The sequence below is a fragment of the Toxorhynchites rutilus genome, chromosome 1, assembly GCF_029784135.1.
Source record: "Toxorhynchites rutilus septentrionalis strain SRP chromosome 1, ASM2978413v1, whole genome shotgun sequence".
In the NCBI taxonomy this organism is placed as follows: domain Eukaryota; kingdom Metazoa; phylum Arthropoda; class Insecta; order Diptera; family Culicidae; genus Toxorhynchites; species Toxorhynchites rutilus.
Genome location: NC_073744.1, coordinates 117387765 through 117410005, shown reverse-complemented (window position 1 = coordinate 117410005; position 22241 = coordinate 117387765). Strand labels below are relative to the sequence as shown.

Below are 22241 nucleotides of genomic sequence, written 5' to 3'. Positions count from 1 at the left end.
TTATTGATACAAATCTTTTGTTTTTTTTTGCTGTCTGTTTTGACTATATACATCACACACATTCATATACAATTGGGGTACGAGGATGGAGGATTCGAGATGAACAATTGTCGTGGCTTTCCTAAGTGTCTCCTTTATTTTTTCAATGCTCTTCTAGACCTCCTTGGGGTGGGGAATTTTTGTGTATCCAAACAAGGCACTGTTGGTTATGAAATTTATATCACTTTACGCGCGTGACGCATCTTTGTTATCCTCCATCCGTGTTTCCGCCGAGAACGAGCAGCAGTCCTGCCAAAGAGAAGCTTCATTGCGATAAAATTTATACGCATCTAAGAAAAAAATCAAGTGCCCCCGCGATTATGTGATTAAGATTAAATTAAGCTTATCTTTCGTTCCAACACAGGTTCGCTGTTTGTCTGTTTTCTCAGCAAGGTATATTCGCTCTTACACTTAAGTAAGCGGATGTGCGCTTCGTTTTGCCGCAATAAATAGCAAACAACATTCACTGCGTAAACGTGAGTAGATTTGTTAGAAACATTATGACCAGGGTTATCTAAAATTTGTTTTTAAAAAACAATAAATTAACACGTATTCATCGAAACAGAAATAAATCTGCATCATGTTTATCCTCGAATTAAAAAAATTGTTGTGATATATTTTCTACACCACAAAACCGCCATCGACGACAGCTGTGCTGATACAGTAAAATACAGTAAAACAATCATGAATATATCCATTTATCCGGTTAAAGTGAGAATTATAACTGCAACGTCATACATTGAAAATTGATTTTGTTTTATCCTACTATGCTTTTTATTAGTCATTATCATCGCTAATAACAACTGATAGCGAGAATAATTTATTACAACACCCTTCGGATTGTGACGGACCTGCTCCTGCGTGCACTTCTCCACCAGGAAATCTGAACGTGGCAGCAAAGTGTACGCCCCTACAAATACGCAACGGCTTGAATTCGCCGATCCGTGTGCGAGATAGACTTACTCTTCATCATCAACATCAACCTACGCCTTCATTCGCAGCGCAATTCGTGTCCTATAGCTATAGCCAAAAGTATAGCAGTAGCAGCAGCAGTGGAGAGATCAGCAAAAAAAACTAGATGGAACCAGGACTCGTATGAAAGGGAATAAATTTTAATTTCAGCAGATAGAATGTAATTAATTATAGCGAATTTTCTGTTCACAGCTTCACACCATAGAGCAGCCACAGCAGAAGCGTTGGAATGTTGATTTCACTTCGCCATTGCGTTCTCGCAGCACCAGCATCCCGTCCTACATACCTTAATGATAAGGCATTGTACCACATAAATAACCGGAACCGTCAACAAACAATTGCAAAGCAACTGAATGCACAAATTTTGGAAATGTTATGTCGTGTGAAATTTCGTCAACTTCATGAGCGGAGTTGTCGTTTTTCTACTTTTCTCTAACTTCAACATTCGTACTTAAATCAATTACGGTTTAAAAACAAACGATTTAAAATATTCAGATAATTGCAAACTGGAATTAGATTATTGTGATACCAGCTAGAAACTCATTATTGCAAGGTTTTCATCACTATTCAGCGATGTTTGCTCTGTACAACAAGTGCTCCTGCTAAACGTCCCCAGTTCGCGAAGTTAATGTCCGGCAAGCGCTGACTTCATTGCCACTCTCCTCGATGGGAATTACCGTTCACCTTCATTGCTTATCTATACGATTCTTCGCAGGAGAAGAAGACGATCGACCAGTGCTATCAGCACGAAATGTAAACATTTATCTAATTAATTTATCCTAAATCCACTCGTTTATCTCCTTTCCCGGGCTATGGAGGTGTTTTGTTGTTGCACGAACCATGGCGGAGGGAAAAGTTCTTCGTTGATAGTTTGGATCAGATAAGGGTGAACACGAAACACCGTCTCATATGTGAAACGACAGAGGCAGCATCTGGATCTCAGCTGGACCATCTAATGGGCGTGATGGAAAGGAAAAAGTTCAAGCTCTAGTTGTAATTTTCGGAACGTGGCCGGGCACGGGACGGTTTTGTTTCAGTGCTTCGGAAGGACACGTGTTCGCACACAACATGTGAAATTTAATTATAACACAACACTTAACGGCCACTCCACACCGCTCTTCTGGGGGTGATGATTTTGCTTTCTTGCGCTTCACCCATTTACGTGCGTCTGAGAAAATTCTGAGTGTAGCGTCGGAGGAAGGAATTATTAGATATTGCTAACGACAACGCTACTGCGAACTTGTTAACAAAATAACTGTATTGACGAAATAATGAGCGAAATCTCAGAGGGTGAAAGATTTTCATTATATCTTTGCACAATTTATGTATTTGTGCGATTGTTGTTTTCGAAAATGAGTTTTTTGTACCCCTTTGGATTATTTATTTAGGCTCATTAGCATTTTAGCTGGAACAGAGCCGCACTTTAATCGTTTACATGTTACATATTTTATCGTATCTAAAAATTGTACATCACACAGTAGCCATTTCAGCTCTTCCATTGTTCAGTTAGACCGGACAGTGGAAAATTTCACGAAAACTATAATGAATCCATTGGCTCTTTTCAGGGCCACCAATCCTCTTACTAAAGAGTTTTTTTTTATTAATTCGTTTATTTTTACAGGCTCAATTACATAAGTTTAAAGGAGCCGAATTCTTAACTAAACATATTAATTATATCTATATATCTATGAACAATTTTCCTTAATTCTATTGTTAATAAGGTAGAAACCGATTACTCGCGGTAGACTCGAGTTTAGAAGGGTGACATATTTTATCAGGAATAGGATGGGATATAAGGATATGTTGACAATGTTCACACTCACACTCTCACTCACACTCAACTCTTAAACCTATCTAATAACTACTATGTATTTACATTTCAACTTATTCTATTGTTAGTAAGAAGAGAACCGATTGCTCGCGAAAGAAGAAAAGGAGGGGATAAGAGTATAAGGACAATCACACACGATGATCGATAGCTTTAAGGAAAACATATATTTGGGACATGTAATCAAGATCTAACCGAGCCAACACATCTCTCACCGGCACATTGGGCTGTCTCCCTCGGGCCCGAAGGGAGTTTACTTAATTCGATCTGGCGACAAGATACAACTCGCACGACCAAACAACGTGTTCAATATCGTGATAACCTTTGCCACAAACGCAGAGCTCGCAGTAACAGCAGTAACGCAGTAACAGTTTGATGCAAGTCGACAGCCCTTGGTGTAGTCCCACGTCTGTCCGGTTATGTCCACAACATTACCCTCCCGTCATTTATTATTACTAAATTTTGACACTTTTAAGTTTTTAAGTATAAAGCTCATGCCCTTCATCTACACGGGCTCCTTGGACGACAAAGGGGGTAGGGGTTTCCTGGTATCACTTTTATTATATTGGCGGTTTTTTTTTTGCTTTTTTGATAGATGGGTGTAATTAACACTCCTATACTCTCGCATAGATCTGTGAGACCAAGAAATCAGAAATTCGTTCATTTCTCAGAAAACATCAGCTTTGCGATTCTCTCTAGCTTCGTCATTCGTCGTTCGTCATCGTTTGGCGTAACGCATTTGTCGGTACGAAGGTGACGTTTGTCACTTTTTACCAATTTCGGTCTGTGACACCGACACGAGTAAAGGAGTAAATTTTTTGGACAACTATTTTTTTTCCTTTTTTAGAATATTGCTCAATGAAATGTATAAATTCATGTCAGTGGTGTGGAATATTTATTGAATATAATGCATAAGATCATTACCGGACTATTCTTGATTGCACAACGAGAATGATTGCTAGTCCCAAGCGTCATTCTGTGTGTTCTTTGTGCAATTTGGTTGGTTCAGGTCATTCACGGAGAACAACTACGAATTGTACAGTCTACCCAAGCTCAAGCTCAAGATCATTACCGGACTATTCTTATTTGATTTCAGTTCTTTTGTCACCGGATTGAACAGATTTATATACTATTCGTCGATATATTCGTCGTTAGATTCATACGTGCAAGAGTAAAATACAAATGTTTGACTTTCGTATAGTTGTTCAATAAATACAATGGTTACACATAAACACACTTGTGAAAGAATTGTAGCAGTTCACAGTATATATATATATATATATATATATATATATATATATATATATATATATATATATATATATATATATATATATATATATATATATATATAGTTTCTGCTTGCGAATCTCCTCTATTAACGTTCCACAGAAATTTCTCCCGAATTGCACTATGATCACGCCTATTCTAGAGCTTGCCGCTCCAGAATACATTCAAGGCGTGTTATCCGGCATAGAAAACACAACTAAGTACTACTAACAAAAATGACCCAAGATACACCTATGTTGAGAAGGCAAAAGTTCCACTGGGAACGTTGGTGCGCCATCCAAGAAGATGAGCTGAACAATATCGACGAGAAAACAAGTCGCAGGAAGTTCCTAGAAATCCTTTTATATCATCTTTTTATGCACTATCCAAAAAAACAGGCATTAAGTTTATGTTAACAAAGGACACAGAGACACAGAATATTAGAAATATGAAAAATTTAAAATCCAGAACCTTTATCATCTGATAATTATCTAGAAGGTCGTTATACATTCTTCTCTTCGAAAAACTAATCAAAAAACACGCTACAACTGTACAAAATGCGAAAAAAATGTGTTTGTCTTGAGCAGGAGGCTGGATTAGATGACTATTAAGACTGAATGAAAATGAAGAAAGCATATTTTCTGCAGTTTTTTCATTCAATTATACCCTATTATTCAAATAAATACCAATAAAGCCTAAAAAATATACAATAGCAATATTACAGAGAAGTACAACTTTCGGTATGTGACACCGTGCGCGAGTATATGTTATGATTTTGCACGCGAGTACAGGAGGGTTAATGATCTCTCGTAAAATAAAGATAAAACATGCACCCATACCTCGGTTTACGGTCTGGATAGGTTCCACGAAACATGGCCGCAAAGCGAAAAGCCGTATTAGGAATCAATTATTATAATTCAAATTCATGCAAATTCAATCGGATTTTTTCCAAATATGTTGAATATGGTTTATCATTCAAATTGCATTTTAAAAAAATATTTTCGTTTAAATCAAAAATACCTACATAACAAGTACATACATTTGAACATAAAATAATAACAGACTCAAAAAACCAACAATAATCTATAAACCAAAATGAAACAACTTCATGTTACATAAAATATGTGTATGTATACTAGAGTGCCAATGAAAATTGCCATCTCGAATTTTCAAACGGGACTTTCTTAAAAATGTTGATTCCTAGGGAAAACTATCCTATGCAAAATTTCTGCTCAATGTTTAGTTCTAGTTTTGTTCCGAGCGTGACTGATTATCAGCAACTCTTTTCATCAGTAACCGAAGTTGATAATCGTTTCGGCGGCATTTTGTCTAAAAATAATGAAATTATAAAATAAATTTATTACAAAACACATATTAAAAATTTTAAATTTGTGCATACATACATATGTACTTACATACCAAAAATGTCTCTAATTGTTTCCAACTCACAGACAAGTCTAAACCACACACTGAATAAAGCTCGTAAACAAGAGGAAATATAAAAGAGTTTGCATGTAGGGGAACCGCGGGTAATACGGACAGTGGGGGTAATATGGACAAGTGGTTGATTTGTATAGTTACATTTATAAATTCCGATTTCTGTTATAAGAAAACCTTCTACATGTTATTCTATAATATTTAAACCAACCTGAGGAGCCACTTAAACCACTAGAGGGATCGAAGTTGCGTTACTTTCTGTGTATTATGGCGGGTTTACACTAGGGAGATCTATAACTATACATGGATTTATTCACCTGAAAATAGGTGTAAACGGGTGAGAATAAATACTTATTCGAGGTATATATTACTTGAATAAATTCAGCATATGTAAACGCTTGTGAATTTCTCACTGGTGAGAAATCACTAAAATTGGATGCAGTTCTACTTCAGGTGAATAAATTCACCGAAAATATGAATATAATCATTATAGAAGTTCACGCTAGTGTAAACGGTTGATGCGATTTCTATAAATCTCATCATATTTCTTCACATGAATATATCACTAGTCTAAACCCACCCTTAGAAATAGGAAATTGCGTTACGTAGGGGGAGAAGGGGGTCCAAAATCCGGATTTTTAGCTTTACATAATTTGTGCACGACGCCTTATACCCGCATCGAAAAAAATTTGTACTTTTCGGTCTGTTTTAATTTTAGTAAAAAACATTGAAAAACACTTTTTGTGAAATACAGCAATAGCTGATAGTTTCTACTTGATTTTAAGCTGGTTCTTTCGACGCAGCTTGGGTCGTCTGTTGAGAGATCTCTGGGGAAACTTCGAACAATAACTCGCGACGCGGAACACGGAACAAAATGGTGGACACAATGGTGGAAAAGCACAATTACAAACACTTTTTATCGTCGGCGGAAAACAAGACTTGCTACGTAAAACCTAACAAACAAAGAACACCGCGGTTTGGATGGCCACACAATTCACGCTTAAGAAATAAATTGATTTTGACGTAGGACTACGTCTAACCGGAAGATATAGGGGGTGAAATGGAAATCTAGGCACTGAACAAGTAGGAAAAAATGCAAGATTTGGAATGCTTATAACTCGAGCATTTCTCAATAGATCGCAAAACAATTAGTTCGACATTTAGCTAATTGGACGGACATGTAATGCGACTTATTTAGTTGGACATTTTTGTAAACATAGAGATCCAAATTATGACCCCACATTGAATGTCGACACTGTACCACTGTCATCGCAAATGTTCAATTACAGGTTAAAATCGCCTCCAATGCGACACTGAGTGGTGCTTCGGCACGTCGCATTGAATGTAATTTACTGTACAACATGTCACAAAGCTGGATGGGAAGAAATTTTCCAACTGTGAAAGCTGTGGCGAGTGGCAAATGCAATCGCTAAACAGAAAGGTTTAGCCGAACAAGATGGGGATATCGAGTGATAACAAAACAATAAACTCTTTAGATTGAAGATAATTTTGTGATCCTGAAAAGGACCCTTTTTTAGCCTGCATGTGAATCCAACGGGCGAACAAATCGTAATGAATGTATATTTTTGCCATCGCTCCCTTTTAACGCTCATTCGTTCGTCTCGTTGGACTCGCCCCTCTGGCTGAGTCTGCCGATTTGTCTCTATCCTGTGAGTGTGTACCGCTAGAGTATAAAACACGCGGACCCCAAAAAAATATCTTATTTTCTTTCAAACCGTAAACCCGTGTGGTTGTATGGCATCGGCATCGCGGACGTAACAAAGGAGGACAAGTTAAGGGACAGGCAAAGTCCCACTCGAACCGTGCAAGTGTGCAGTTCGCCGTAGGTGTATCCGCCAATTGCGCAGCAAGGGTAGCTTTTTGCATCAATTGATAGGAAATATACCTACGCATCTATCATAACGAATAGCATTTCATTTTTCTTGAGATAAATAATTGAATAATTGTGAAATATCAAGCATTGTCAAAATGCACTATGTGCCCATTTTTGATTGGTCCATTTTGTGCTCCTCAAATCGAACCGACCAAAACGGGCAACCAGAGCAGCAGCGAAATAGAATGAACCACGATTGGAAAGGAAAAAGAAAAACAGGAAGTAGGTTATATCTGTGGTATAACCGCAAGGGTGACGTAGGACTTATCGTTGATTCAGTGATCATTTGTTTGTAGTTGCATTTGAATCAATTCTGAATGAATGAATAAATGAATATTTGGGGGACTTCGAAAACGAGAGCGTTACGTATAATGCATAATACATTGCTTGTATTGTGATATGATTTGTATTACATTTCCAATAGACAAAATATCTGCTGCATCAAATTAGTCTACATTATTTTTGCGTTCGCTCATCCTTTCTCAGAACACCCATTTCTCTTTTGAGAAATTGTTGGGTAAACATCCCGAAAGACGTGGTCTTACGTTGATCGCACTTGATTGAAAAATCACAAAACCAAATGTATTTGGTCGCAGTGTTATATGGATAGAAAACATCAAAATAAACTCTTTCGCTTGAATGTCAGGTCAGGTCAGGTCAGGTCAGGTCAGGTCAGGTCAGGTCAGGTCAGGTCAGGTCAGGTCAGGTCAGGTCAGGTCAGGTCAGGTCAGGTCAGGTCAGGTCAGGTCAGGTCAGGTCAGGTCAGGTCAGGTCAGGTCAGGTCAGGTAATAAGCGCACCAGCGCTTTCATGAGAACGAAGTCAGCTTCACCAGAACAGCGACAACATGCTCCAATCGCTGTTCAATTATAACTGAGTGGATTTCCGAGCGGTGCTCGCTTATATACCGATTGGTGATTTCAATAGCCTGTTTTGAAAGCAATTTTAAGGCAATTGAAACAAGTTTTTGGATGAAAAAGTAACAAGTATATACCGCGTAGACATTTTATCTTTCGAATGAAGTGTTTATCATACCATTTCGGTCAGTTGTTTAAGAGCTATTGACGCCCAAAATCTCGGTCTCCGGCGTAACGCTTTCGTTTTCGAAACTTTGATTTTACACCCCGGTATAGAAATGAAAGACGTAGTCCTACGTCAAAAAATGAACGAAACATTGGTCGCAGTCTCACACATGCAGAGACGAATGAACTCTCAGAGTTTAAAGTCTCTCTAATTCAATACCTTCCTTCCTTCCTTCACACATGCGTAATTCTCGAGCCAGCCAGTCAGCTTAAAAATCCCCGCTCCGCTGCCGTAACGATCATTCTCATTCAAACCGTACACCACATCGGTTCGCATCACAACACATCAACAAACCAACCCAAGCAGCCATGTCAGGACATGGTAAAGGAGGAAAAGTGAACGGAAAGGCAAAATCCGGCTCGAACCGTGTTGATCTGGAGTTCCCCGCAAGGGTAGCTAGGCCGAGCGCGTTAGTACCAGTGCACCAGTCCACCTAGCCGGCGTTATATAGTTTCGGCCGCCGAAGTGATCGAGTTAGGTGGTAAAGCTGCTCGCGACGATAAGAAAACCCGCATTCGGAACAGAACACATTCGGTTCTGTGGACATCAAGACAACAGGCAGTTGCAGCGAGTGGCGAGTGGCAAACGCAATCGCAAAACGGCATCAGGTAGCAGAAGAAAAAAGTTTGTTCTTTATACACACTGCTTTGGTGGCAAATCCAGAACAAGGCGGCATCGAGGGCGTTCGAAATGGTTTTTGACGTAGGATTACGTCTTTCGGGAACATATTGGGGTACAAATTGAAAATTGAAAATCGAGCGCACCGTGAAAATTGTCCAATTTCAAATGCTTATTGCTCAGTCATTGCATGATGGATTGATGAAATTTTTGCGTCAATCAATTTCGGCACTCCATAACAATTTTTTACATTGAATAAAATAATATATGTCATGAAACTAACTATTAAACAGTTGTAAAATCTCAACCCCTATCCTAATGGAAATACCCACTTCTGATTGGTCGAAATTGACGACACATGTGGCGGTTCCCTAACAGAGACATCAAAACCAAGCTGCCTGGGTGAAATCGACATTGCAAACACATGAAAGTAGGGGGAGCTTTTTTTCCCACCGACATGTATTCCCTAACAGAGATTTCAAATCCAAGGTGTCTGGGAGAAATCAGCATGTAAATACCCTCGTGGTCGATAGTTTAACTAATTACGCGCACAAATGGATAGTGCTCATTGTAACTAGCGTGGGCATTGCTGATTGCATACGTGCTGGCGAATAAGTTGGGAGTGATGAACGAGTGTTTTCTTTGTTATTTTCGATCCAATAAGAATCTATCGATGGGTTGATTGAAGAATGATGTTTCAATGAACTGAAAAGAACTTATGCTTGATAGAATATAAATAAAATTTAAATTTGAAACTTTTATGTTGGTTGCTTCGTGAAGTTTCATATCAATGACCGATCATGTATTCTAAACCTTTTAGCACAACTGTAAGCGTAAAATTGTATATGGTAGCTATTGTGTTAAAATGACTTGAAATGTGAAACGATTTTTTTTCCCCCAAAAAAAGTTCATACGACGAGCAAAATTGGAAAAATGAAGGAATATTCGAAAAAGTGATTTCGCATATGCTCTACATATCGTATTGGGTGCTGTTAGCCCCAATTGAACCTCAAGGCGATTAGCCCAATCACCTTGAGGGATGTAGCATCGTTTTCCGTTGGGTTTAAAGCGAAAAGGAAATGGGTTGAATAAACACTCAGAAAATAAAAAAATTATAGATGAAATTACGTTTTCCATTTCAAATATATTTTCTCTATACTAAAGTAACACTTTTTTTCTGGTGAGAAAACTTGTGTTCGATGATGATAATTATGTTATATTACATTGATCAGCTTTTTTCTTTATTTCATCCATACATAACACAAGAGCCATCTCGTCCAGGACCACAGAGGGCGGCTTTGGTACGTGATACGCACCATCTAATGACTAATTACCATTCTTCTATCATTATCACTCGGTTATGGACACTGGTGGAGTGAACAAACAATACCTAACAACCAGTCAAAACGGACCCAAATCATTTTCGAAGTGTTTAACAATGTAATTCTTCAAACATATCCAAAATCAGCCTAACGGAATCCTACGTCAACTACGCGGTCGTGTCTTGGACACAACCCTCCTGTGACTTTTTTACATGTATTTTTTTGTTTTATTACAAATTTTGGTTTTTTTTTATGGCTCGAGCTCACCGGTTTCGTTGCGGCCGTTCGCTGCGTTGGTCGACTTCCGGTTCTTCTTCGAGGGCTGGAACAGGCGATGGCGGGAACGGGACGGCTTCGGCAGGACTCAGGGACGGTCACACGACGATGGGGGATCAAACTTATTTCTCACGTCGCACGGCCGGATGTGACGATGGCCGGCGACACTAGTCGGTCAGAGAGTTGAGACGGCTTGTAATTTTTTCACACACGGTTCCGGAACCACTTTTTAAGAGCCTAGCAAAATTGCTATGCTAGCTCACGAGCACGGATAACCGGATCCCTTTTAGGTGGCGGGATTCTTGTAAAATTTTAGTAGCGATAACAACTGCGTCCGTGCTGTTCCAAATCTTCGCGAAAACTCCTCGAACTCTTCCATTTTTGCGTCCTCCAAACCTTTCCTTTTCCTTTTTCTTTAGCATAAAACAATTAAACCTCTCGACCCTATTCATATCTTCTGGTAATTTTCCATTAGGTAGCGTATCCAATGCCTTTGCCGAGCCGTCCCCCTTACGATGCGACGACTAGGAACACGATAACTACTCCGACAACACAAACACAACTTAATACTATTGGTTTCGGTTGGTGTCACGACTAATAAATAAACATTTAAGGTAGCATGCTATACCTGGCCAATTAAACCTAGCACTTGCTTTCAGCATATAAATGAATAAATAAATAAATAAATAATTGAATAAATAGATGAATAAATAAATAAATAAATAAATAGATAACTAAATAAATAAATAAATATCTTTCTTCCCTACTACTAAATAAATAAATACAAAAAAACCTAACTAACGAAAAAATAATCTATTGTGGAACACCAACCTGGGGGTCTGCGATTAACTGTTTTTTTGGTTTATTGCAAAAATTGGACTCATACGTCATCTTTTCTACAACAGTTAATCAGAGACTCCCAATACTACTTTTTTTATTGTCATATGAGAAATAACATTAAGTCAAACACAAGATGTGGACATGAACTGTAAATTTCTCAAATGACAAAACAGCACAAACAAATATTTTACATTTTTTTGTACAATATCGGAAAAGTCCAAACGCACGGTTGGCCTTCCCACCAAATTCATTATTGTAACCCAACGTTTGGTTACATAGCGAAACATTTTAATCCGTAAATCGAAAACGTTAATTGAAGAAGGCCGTTATAGCGAAATGCCGTATAAAGAGCGGCCGTATAGCGAGGTATGGGCGTATTGTTAAAGTAAAATGTAAATGTTATAAAAAGTGTGCTCCCGTGGCCGAGTGGTTAGCGTCACACCTAACATGCCGGGGGTTCGGGTTCGATACCCGTTCTGGCCGGAGGAATTTTTCGTCAAAGAAATTGCTTCCGACTTGCACTTTGATCACGCGTATTCTAGGGCTTGCCACTCAGAATGCTTTCAAGCCGTGTTATTTAGCATAGAAATCTCAACTAAGTACTAATGAAAATGACGCAAGTAATACTACGTTGAAACGGCAAAGTTCCTCTAGGAACGAGTGTGCAAATTAAGAAGAAGAGGAAAAAGTTATAAATAAAGCAGACTCAAATCGGACAATTCCATACTCGGATTTTGCGCTTACCAACACTTCTGGCGTTCTTTTTTCATTTAATAGATAACACTAACCAAAACACCCATACCTCGTTTTACGGCCTAGATACGTTCCTGGGCCGCTCAGAAAAAAGCCGTATAACGAATCAATTATTCCAATACATATTCATACAAACTCTATCGGATCGGTTCCAAGCTTGTTCAACGAAAAGGCGTATAAAGAGCGGCCGTATAGCGAGGTATAGGTGTAATGCACTGCCGTAATCTCGCAAAGTGACGCAAGCGCCAGAGGGGAGAATTTTTCGGGGCTTTTCTTAAAATTGTATGTATAATCAGCATACGCGTGCATTAAGAAAATCTGATCTGTACAAAATGTATACAATTGATGGAAAAACATTGCCATCAGCTTGATTTTTAAAAAATGCAGTTTTATTTAAGCTATGTGACCAACGCCAGTTTGTTGTGGAAATAGTGATTTTTAATTGCTGTTTCCACAACTGATTGTCGCACGTCCATCAAAATGTCGTCGTTGAGCGGAGCATGAGGAAGCATCAGGGAGAAGAGTTCTACACATTTTTCGACTTTGTAGTTCGCGTGGAGCAGGCTAACGTAGTTGAAACTCGATTGTAACAATTATGGACATCATCGCTTTTTTCCAATCCAAAATGCTATTGAAAACATCCGTGTTAAATAGAATAATGCCGTCCGAAATTACCCGATGTAAAGCAAATACAGTTCACGCGAGGATGTTTTGAGTTTTGTTATAAGATATGTTTCGATGGAGAATTTAGAAAAGTGCAGCTGTTCATCAAATCCGACATTTACCCTTCAATCAACACTCAGCTCCATTTCATCTGAAAGAGAAATTGAGCAAGTGAAGTAAATAAACATCGTCAAGAAGCTTTGGCCCTTGATTCCTGAAGATAGAAGACACTATTGGGAAATCCTTGTAATCAACAATTAAATTGATGAATTTTAACTACAGTAATCGTTCGCTAACTGGTCCTGGTTAAACGTCTCTGGACCAGTTGAAAAGCAGAATTTCGTAAACAATCGACGCCATATTCAAATGGAAGATTTGCTATGAGGGGCATTCGAATGTAATTTGAAATGTTATGAAAATTGACATTATTTTCGCATGACTAAATTACAGAAAAATAATTTCCTCAAATTATATTTCATACCTGTTGTCGCACTCAATGCGAAACTTCCATTGGAAACCTTTTGTTTATCCAATTTCACGATCAACGCGAATCAAACAATTCATTTAAGTTCCCCTCGATTTAATTTGACGTTTAACATGCCGGACCAGTTAAAACGCGAATGTCGACAACTGGTCTTCCCTTTTCGCCCAGTTAGTGAATATTTACTGTATATAGTCACAATCGTTATGTGCAATATGTGAGAACGGCAATGCACTTCAATCTAGGATATTTTTTTTTCTTATAAGATGTTTGAATTCATGAATTTAAATATTTGACGAGACTTTTAAACAGAGCTTCTAAGTACATGATTTGTAGTAAAATTGCTATTAGAAATGTAGCACTGCATGGAAATCGACTGTTTTTGATTAAAATATTTGGAATGGCGAGCTTTTCGGAAAAATGAAGATGTAGTTATTTGAAATTGCCTCAATGGAATCTCGGCTGTGTTGCCTCAATGGAATCTCGGCTTGAGAATATAGGATATCATGCTACATATGTAGGGTAAATAGGGCCAATATGGTACCCCTAAGAACGAAGCGTCCTAAAACACGTAGAAACGTTTATAAACTATGCTACATGTTAAAACCTCACGATTTGAAACCTTATTGATCGATGTAAATTGTATGAGTATACTTTCAAAAAGATTTATGTGGAATATTTACACTTTTAAAAATGTGTTCCATTTCCGTCGATCGAAAGTACTACGGGGCAAAATAGTCCACCATGCGGGGCAATATGACCATGTTAGTTGATTCAATCTTTTGAGCATGTTTTCGCTAGGAAATAACGTAACAAGTTCATAAAATGAAAGTTTATTCTATTTTGCAACTATCACTTATATTTCATTGGGTTTCAATCCGTTAACACGTACAGTATATAACAATGTGATCAAAGTGATTGGGCTGCAATTTTTCGTTACTCAAAGCAGGAACAGAGAATACCTGTGCCGTTATGTACCCAATATTGCCATCGATAGCGTTGGATCCATCCATCGCCGCCCGTAGAGGAACTGAATTGTGCCGACAGTAGCAACCAAGGGAGTCCTGTGGAAGATTCTATAATCGCTAATCCGTGTTCAGCACTCAGCGCTCATCTGAAGTTATAGCGCCTTTTCCCCGCATTGTTAGAATTTTGGAATTTCTGGTCTGTACCTGTTGAATGAATATAATTTTTAAGTTTACTTGCTTCTCCTATTGATAAAAGATAGTTATTGGAATCACGGAATTCTCATCGACGTTGAATTTCCTTAATGGTGGAATGTTGTATTTCTGTTGTACGTCCTCCAGTAAATCGTATAATTTCCCGACTGCAATGCGATTGAATTCTTGTGCCTTGGCGGCGGAGGTTGCTTCTGATGTCCAAAAATAGAGTTGTGGGTGGTGCTTTCGAAAACCAGCAAACCAATCTATTCCGGCTAATTGCTTTTGGCTATTGGAAGTGTCAGGAATATCATTTCTTTCGGCCAAATCATACGCCAGCCTCCGGATTTCTCTTGTCGTAACACCGTAGAATCCTTCTCCATAGCGAGAATATGGCTCCGTCGTAAAAACATTACCAATTGATCCGAGCAGCTGGTGCTGCAAAGGATCTTCTTCTTCTTGAATGGCGTTAACGTTCCCTGTGGAACTTTTGCCGTCTCAACGTATGCATTAACTAACGTCATTTATTGATACTTAGTTGAGATTTTCTAAGCCAAATAACACGCCTTGAATGTATTCCGAGGGGCAAGCTCTAGAATACGCGTGATCACAGTGCAAGTTGAAGGAAATTTCTTTGACGAAAAAATCCCCCGGCCAGAACGGGAATCGAACCCGAACACCCGGCATGATAATGTGAGACGCTAACCACTCGGCCACGGGTGCACAAAGGATCTGCACAATGTAAATAACGTGTTTTCCGCGGGATACAATGCACGAAGAATGCATGTCACACTGACGTAACACTCTTCACCGCTTCAATTGCCGCGTTCAAGCTGTTCTGTGACCACTTTTCACGGTCGGATGTTCTGGTATAATTCCGCACCATGATTCCACATCTAGCTATTTTCAACTATGTTTACAAATGTTGACAGCTGTATTTACAGGTTATGTTGAAAAAATACATTGTCATACTGCCTCAAGCAGGTATGGCCATTCCGCCCCGTACATTTACGCTCAATAAAAATGAACTGATCTTTTACATGAAACGGCAAAGCTGTAAATCAGTGGAAATGTTCGGAAATAATACCAGTACGAATTGATATAAAGAGCAGAGTCAAAAATTCCACTATGAAGCGTACAGATCTTATTTTGTTGACTGCTATTCATATGTGGTTTTCGTCATAATCAGTCAGTGTGAGATTCGTTCCAATAACTTTATAAAACAATTGAATTCGAATACGGTTTTCACGGAGATACTTTTAAGAATATTTCTAACACAATTGTTTAAAAATTAGTGCTATTGGTTCAATAACAAGCTCAAACGAAGGGTGGCCCATTTCGCCCGGCCTGGTCATATTGCCTACCCTATGTCGTAAACAGGTGATTTAAATGAGAATCAGATTCAAAGGCTATACGAATAGTTTCAAGCCTCTCTAAAACAAAAGTATACTAATACAATGGGTGAGATGGGAAAATATTACTAATATCAAGACGTTACTATTATTGGAGCATTGTTTTGAAAAAACTGTATATTCTGTATGAAACCCAAAGAATCTGTAATCTGTATCTACAAATTCTTGGGCTCAAAAAATCTAAAAAATCTGTAGAAATGGTAACCCTGCTGTCCATATGTAGGTTGAAGTTCGTTCGCTTTTCGGACAAATTGCACAAGAAGTTATTCAACGTTTAGGATGTCTGCCTCTGTGCAGATTGAGTGACAGAATTTCTATAGAAACCGAACAACCATTGACTCCTATGTTCACAAATTTAAAGACACGATTGACCTGATTACGAACATCGCTTTACATCGCTTGACGTGCGTGATCAGGCGCGATATGTACTTATCGCTTGATGAAACTTTTATTACTCGCTCTTAAAATACATCTTCATCGTCGCCATCGTCGTCGTCGATTCCATCTGCATCACCATTCCCACTTGCACCTGTATGCGTTATTTGGGACGAGTCAAAAACGCTTTTTCGACTTTGTTTAGCACCACTTGATCCACTCGTGCCGCTGAATTTATCCGCCGTTCGTTTCCTCAATTCCTCAATGCCATCCTCAGCTTCTGCCCATTCAAGCACCAACCGACGACCATACAAGTGAGTGCTTTTACAAAGTGCCTCGAACGCTTGTTTCGCTTCAGCTTCAGTGACAAAATCTACGAAACAAAAACCACGATGGCTATCTTCTGCACCACCTGCCACCATTTTACGTGGCAATCGAACCGTTTTCAGTTCACCAAACACTCTGTAAAACAAGATTCGACAAATAAAAACAAATTTTGAAGAAAAAAAAACAATGGCATACTTGAACAAATCTCGAATTTCCTTTGCGTTCGCCTGGAAGGGGACGTTCCTCACTAAGATCTTGGTACCGGTTTGTTTCTTCGACTTCGCGGATTTTCTGTCACTATTCACAACTTGAGTGCTTGATGTCCTGTCACTCCTTGATAACTCTACCTTTCGTCCGTCGATATTCATTGTTTGGAAATTTCTCAAAGCCACATCAGCAAATTTTCGAAATTTGAATTGAATGAAACCATATCCTCTGCTTTCGCTTTGTTCGCTAGCCTTCTTACGCACAACTTGAACCATATGTATAGGGCCAATATTTTGAAACTTCTCTCTAATTGTGTCTTCGTTCGTTTGAAAACTGAGATTTTTTATGAATAACGTCGTTCCATCCTCGGGTTCAACGCAGGCTTGCTCGACCGCTGATGGTATGACATTCTTTTTTTTATCGGATTGTACGGGCTCATCCTCAGTTTCGTTCTGTTCTTCCGGTTGTCGGTCAGTGCTCTTATCGGTCGATTCCTTTCCATTGGCGAATGTGTTCTCAGGTGCCCACTCCAGGTACAACGGGGACGATTTGAAGCGAGTATAAGCAAGCTTTTTGAAAGCTTTCTTCGCTTCACTGGAATTCAGAAATTCTATTACAGCTTTAAAAACAAATAGAAAAAAAGGTTTAAAATCCAAAAACCGCCGAAAGAAATTTGAACCTAATACCTGTTACTCCAGATGGGGGTAAGATAACTCTTCCCAACAGTCCAAACTTGCCGAAACGTTCGGTCAACTCAGATATTTCCGTACCAGCCGGTAAATTCTTCACTAATATAATCGTACTCGAACGATTTTTCGCTACCTCGTTAAATGCTCCCAGATAAATTCCATTCTCTTCCAGAAACTTTTGCATTTCCATCACAATTTCAGTTTCGCCCAATGCCAATCTGACTGCCGCACTTGTGGTGCCCCCTTCTGTGCTAAGAACTTCTTCCTTTGATTTTCCATATTTTCTGGCCACCACTTCCGCAATTGCATTCTCGCCCATGAATAGTGTATTCCAATTGTGTGAAGATTGGGCAGTTTTCTTCAATTTTTTATCCTTCTTTTCCTTAAAACTCAGTCCCGAATCGTCTTCATTGGTTTCTGCCTGCTCCTTCTCATCAACTTTGGCAGGCAAGATGTGGAACATGCGTCCATGGAAGAAGCTACCATTTAACTTGTTGAATGCTAGGACTGCATTTTCTGGCAACATGAATGTTACTGTTCCGAACCCCTATTTCAAATGCCAACTGTTAATACTCACGTGAAATTGTTAAAACAATAAGCCTACCTTTAGTTTCCTTGTGTTGGAATCGATGGGTAAGTCTATCTCAGTCACTGGTCCGAATTTTTCGAACGTTGATTTCAATTCCTGTTCCGTCACCGAATAAGCAAGATTACGGAAAAATAATTTACCACTCTCGAGTATACTTTCACTGCAAACTGACTCCCTCTGTCGGATCCACTTGGGATTTTCCTTCCCCCGAGAAGCATCATTCTTGTCCCGTAAACTATCCTTAGCCGTAAAATCCACCACTTTAACTTGTTTCCCACCAAGGAAACTTTTGTCTTTCAGTAGAGCTTTCTTCAATTCAGCCTCAGTTTTGTATCCTACATACGCGAATCCTTTCTGCTTAGGTGGTATGCGAACCGAGTAAGGTTTCCCAGGCTTAAAAAAACGAAACAGATCCTGACGTTTCGTTTTCGAGGGTATATTGTGAATTTTCGCAACAAATAAATCAATCATCTCACGGCGTTTCGTCTTCCCATCATCCTGATGCTCTGGCACTTCAGTTTCCTGGATTTTCTTATGTTCCTCCTCACTCTCAACAGACAGTTCACCCTCATCATGCAACTGGTTATTCCAAACCGATATTCCGGCTTTACTTTGCACTCGCACGAATTCCCGGAACTTTGGATCATCTTTGTGCTTCTCCAAAATATCAGAAGCTGTTTCAGCTTGTTTCTTCTGTTTTGAAGTAGTTTTTCCCTCAGACTTCTGTTGAGCAGTTTCGTCTTCCTTCTTTTTACTGTACTTGCTCCATGTTTTTAGCTCCTTCACCTCGCTCAACGATGCGCATGTTGCCACATTAATCTTTGACGTTCTCAAAAATGTATTGTTAAAATGCTGTATTGCTTTAGCAGCCTGTGCTTCCGACTCGTATCCAATGAATCCGAAATTGCGAAATTTGCCATCCGGAGTGTACTTCAACTGAACGTCGGTCACAATTCCACACAGGCTGAAGTGATCACGGAGTTTTGATTCAGTGAACTGTAAATATAACATGTACAAAATGTAATGTAAGTACTCAATCGAAACAAATAGTACTCACCCCATTAGGGATATTTTTGATTATTATTCTGGACATTTCCCCGAGGAGCCGTTTGCGCTTTTCAATGTTCAGTCTTGTGTTTACATTTGAAACACGTGCGATCGAGTTGAAACTTTGACACTGCAATGTTTTTGCCTGAAAAACTATCAAGGGGTATTTCAATGTTGTATATCTAACAAACGTAATAAAATGGTTAATACGGAAATTTACGCACAAATTTATATCGACAGATTTACTAGAAAGCATCCCTCACGTCGAGTGCCGATCAGGGCTCTGTAAAGTCATATTCAACTGAGGATATTCAGGGGACTATGAAGAAATTCGCCTTCGTATTCAATTGGAAACGAGTTTTGGCTTCTTCAAGCAGTTTCTCCGTCAACATGACTCAACGGTCATTCGGGTATTCAGTTGCTATCAGGCGTATGACACGATTATCGCTATCTCACTCTACCTACCGTCACCGCCTATCTCACTATCCATCTGCTGTAAAAGTTCATCATCGACATCACGATATGTCAGATGGTGGTAAATTGGTAATTCGCGATGACGTCAACGTCTGGTGGCGACTTCAAGCTAGAGCCATAATTTGGGTCCCAAAATCTTTATTGTAATCTCTACTCTCTACGGAGCCGGTTTTCAAATTTTAAAATTTAAATGAAAATTTTCACATTATGTTATTTAATTATTAGAAACACGTATTTCTGACTTTCATTCAACCATATGGTCATACAAAGTTGTCTTCATAAACAATTTTCGTATGAGACTTTTTCCAAACCTGCAAACAAAAATGTTTTTAATTTAAACAGAATACTAATTTGATATGGGAAAGCTAATTTTAATTTTGAAAACGTTCACTTCGACTGAAAATCAGCTGTTCTTTGACGCTCCCCTAACTAGTAAACGAAGCTCACTGCCGTCAACGCGGATCGCTGTTTTGAAGAAAACAAATACTTCTAACGTGTTGACATCAAAAACATGGCGGGTGCCATACGGCTGGTTGCTATCTCTCTACATTTGACACTCTGACTATTTGACATTCCATGTCAAATGGACTTCTTTGCATATTGAAGTGACTCCCCCAAAAATGAATTCGTTTTTTGAGTGTTTGTCAATTTGGTTTAACATATACTGCTTGTTGGAACGGGGAGGAATATTCTTTTGAGAAATCAAACACCGTGTGTTCTGGGTGATAATAGTGCTAAAAGCTATAACATTTATTGTAGTTGAGGAGTTACAATAATGTTTAATCAAACTTACATTGATACTATCCTTCCGTTTAGGTTAAATCCGAAATTCCATACAATCCTAAGGGTAAATACAAATATTCTGCAATTCATTGTACAATTCATTATTAATATGAATATTTGAAATATTCAATTATCAAAATGAAGACTCATTTGGAAAATAGAGACTCTAACTAATATTCTAGCTAGTTTTCTAATTAATTTCACTGTTCTCGCGTGCTCAGTCAACTACTTTGTTCAATAGATTAATAATTTCTTTTCATTAATCACATTTCGCTCTGTAATGCTTTAACACATTAAACGCATCGTATTGCGTTCCGCTACGACCAAGGGGCATACAGTTCTAGAGCGAAACGCTGTTACATTTCCCCGACCCGTAAGACTGGTCAAAGTCCTCAAGGCCAGTTTTACTCTCCTTCAAATCCAATCGTGCCAGTTTAGCTACTGGTCGCCGTACTAGTCCCGAGGCTGTCTGCACCATGGCTTGTCGAATCCGGCCATCTGGTCCAGTGATGACCTCCAATACCCGTCCTCGTGTCCAACCATTCCGGATGCCTTCTTCTACAACGATCACTAGATCACAAATTCCGATTGGCTCCACGTCATCGAAGCACTTGGATCGACGTGTAAGGGTGGGGAGGTACTCCCGGACCCATCTACGCCAAACTTGGTCCAGCATCACCCGTCCGAGACTCCAGTTACTTCTACAGGCGGATTTGGACTCTGCCAATGTCTGCGATGGTTGAACCACCCCGCTAGAGCTCAAGAGCAAAAAGTGATTGGGAGTTAGAGCTTCCTTTTGCTCTACCTCCAACGGAATGAATGTTAATGGCCGTGAATTCACCACGCGTTCGGCCTCGACCACCAGCGTAATGAGTGTTTCCTTGTTTGGAGTTCTAGTTGTGTACATGGCAGCCAGCGCTGTTTTCACTGATCTCACTATTCTCTCCCACGATCCGCCCATGTGTGGAGTTCCGGGCGGATTGAATACCCACTTGGTATTAGCGTTAGTGAAAACTTCTGCCAATTGGTCATCAATCCTCGACATCTCTCTGCGCAGCTCGTTGTTGGTCCCCATGAAATTGGTCCCTCTATCGCTATGGATTTCCATCGGTGCTCCACGACGGTCTATAAAACGTCTGAGGGCCATTTCACACGACTCCGTGGAAAGTGAGTGGACAACTTCGAGGTGCACTGCTCGGATTTTGAGACACGTAAATAGTGCTATCCACCTTTTCGTCTCGCTCCGGTTCACGCGTATGAGAGTTAGCCCGAATAATCAAGGCCGACGTACGAGAAAGGACGCTCAGTCGAGCCACTGGAAGCGGTGCCATCCGTGGTATTTCTGGAACGGCCTTCCATTGTATTCATTAGTCACGTCATTTAGATTAAATGGATAGCTAGAATAGTTCATCAGTCATCCTTGCTTGTTCGGTGTTGTGTTTCGGCGTTGGAGTGAAACGCGTAATTCACAAACAACAAATTAAAATAACTTTATTAAAACATTGATAACTTTTAGAATAATACAAAGTGCGTCTAACTCGTGCTATAGCAAACTCGTGTCTAATGGCGGGTTTACATTAGGGAGATCTATAGCTATAGATGGATTTATTCACGTGAAAATAGGTGTAAACAGGTGAGAATAAATATGATACATTTATTCGAGTTATATATAACTTGAATAAATTCAGCATATGTAAACGCTTG

General features: G+C 39.3%; 1 protein-coding gene across 1 annotated transcript; it reads right to left on the bottom strand.

Moving 5' to 3' along the window:
- Positions 1-14301: 14301 nt before the first annotated feature.
- On the bottom strand, positions 14302-19433 carry LOC129771199 (probable RNA-binding protein 19). Its single transcript, XM_055774613.1, has 5 exons — positions 19291-19433; positions 18249-19229; positions 17642-18191; positions 16944-17574; positions 14302-16883 (listed from the first exon to the last, which is right to left on the bottom strand). Exons 1-5 carry the CDS (start codon positions 19324-19326, stop codon positions 16508-16510), a joined length of 2574 nt encoding a protein of 857 aa, XP_055630588.1. The 5' UTR covers positions 19327-19433; the 3' UTR covers positions 14302-16507.
- Positions 19434-22241: the final 2808 nt, after the last annotated feature.

What these genes read in the sequence shown, in the direction of transcription:
- LOC129771199 (XM_055774613.1), bottom strand. Translation starts at nt 19,326, where the DNA reads ATGTCCAGAATAATAATCAAAAATATCCCTAATGGG. An exon ending in TCAAAAATATCCCTAATGGG is followed by an intron (nt 19,230 to 19,290) that starts GTGAGTACTATT and finishes TTATATTTACAG; the next exon opens with TTCACTGAATCAAAACTCCG. An exon ending in ACCCCCATCTGGAGTAACAG is followed by an intron (nt 17,575 to 17,641) that starts GTATTAGGTTCA and finishes TTGTTTTTAAAG; the next exon opens with CTGTAATAGAATTTCTGAAT.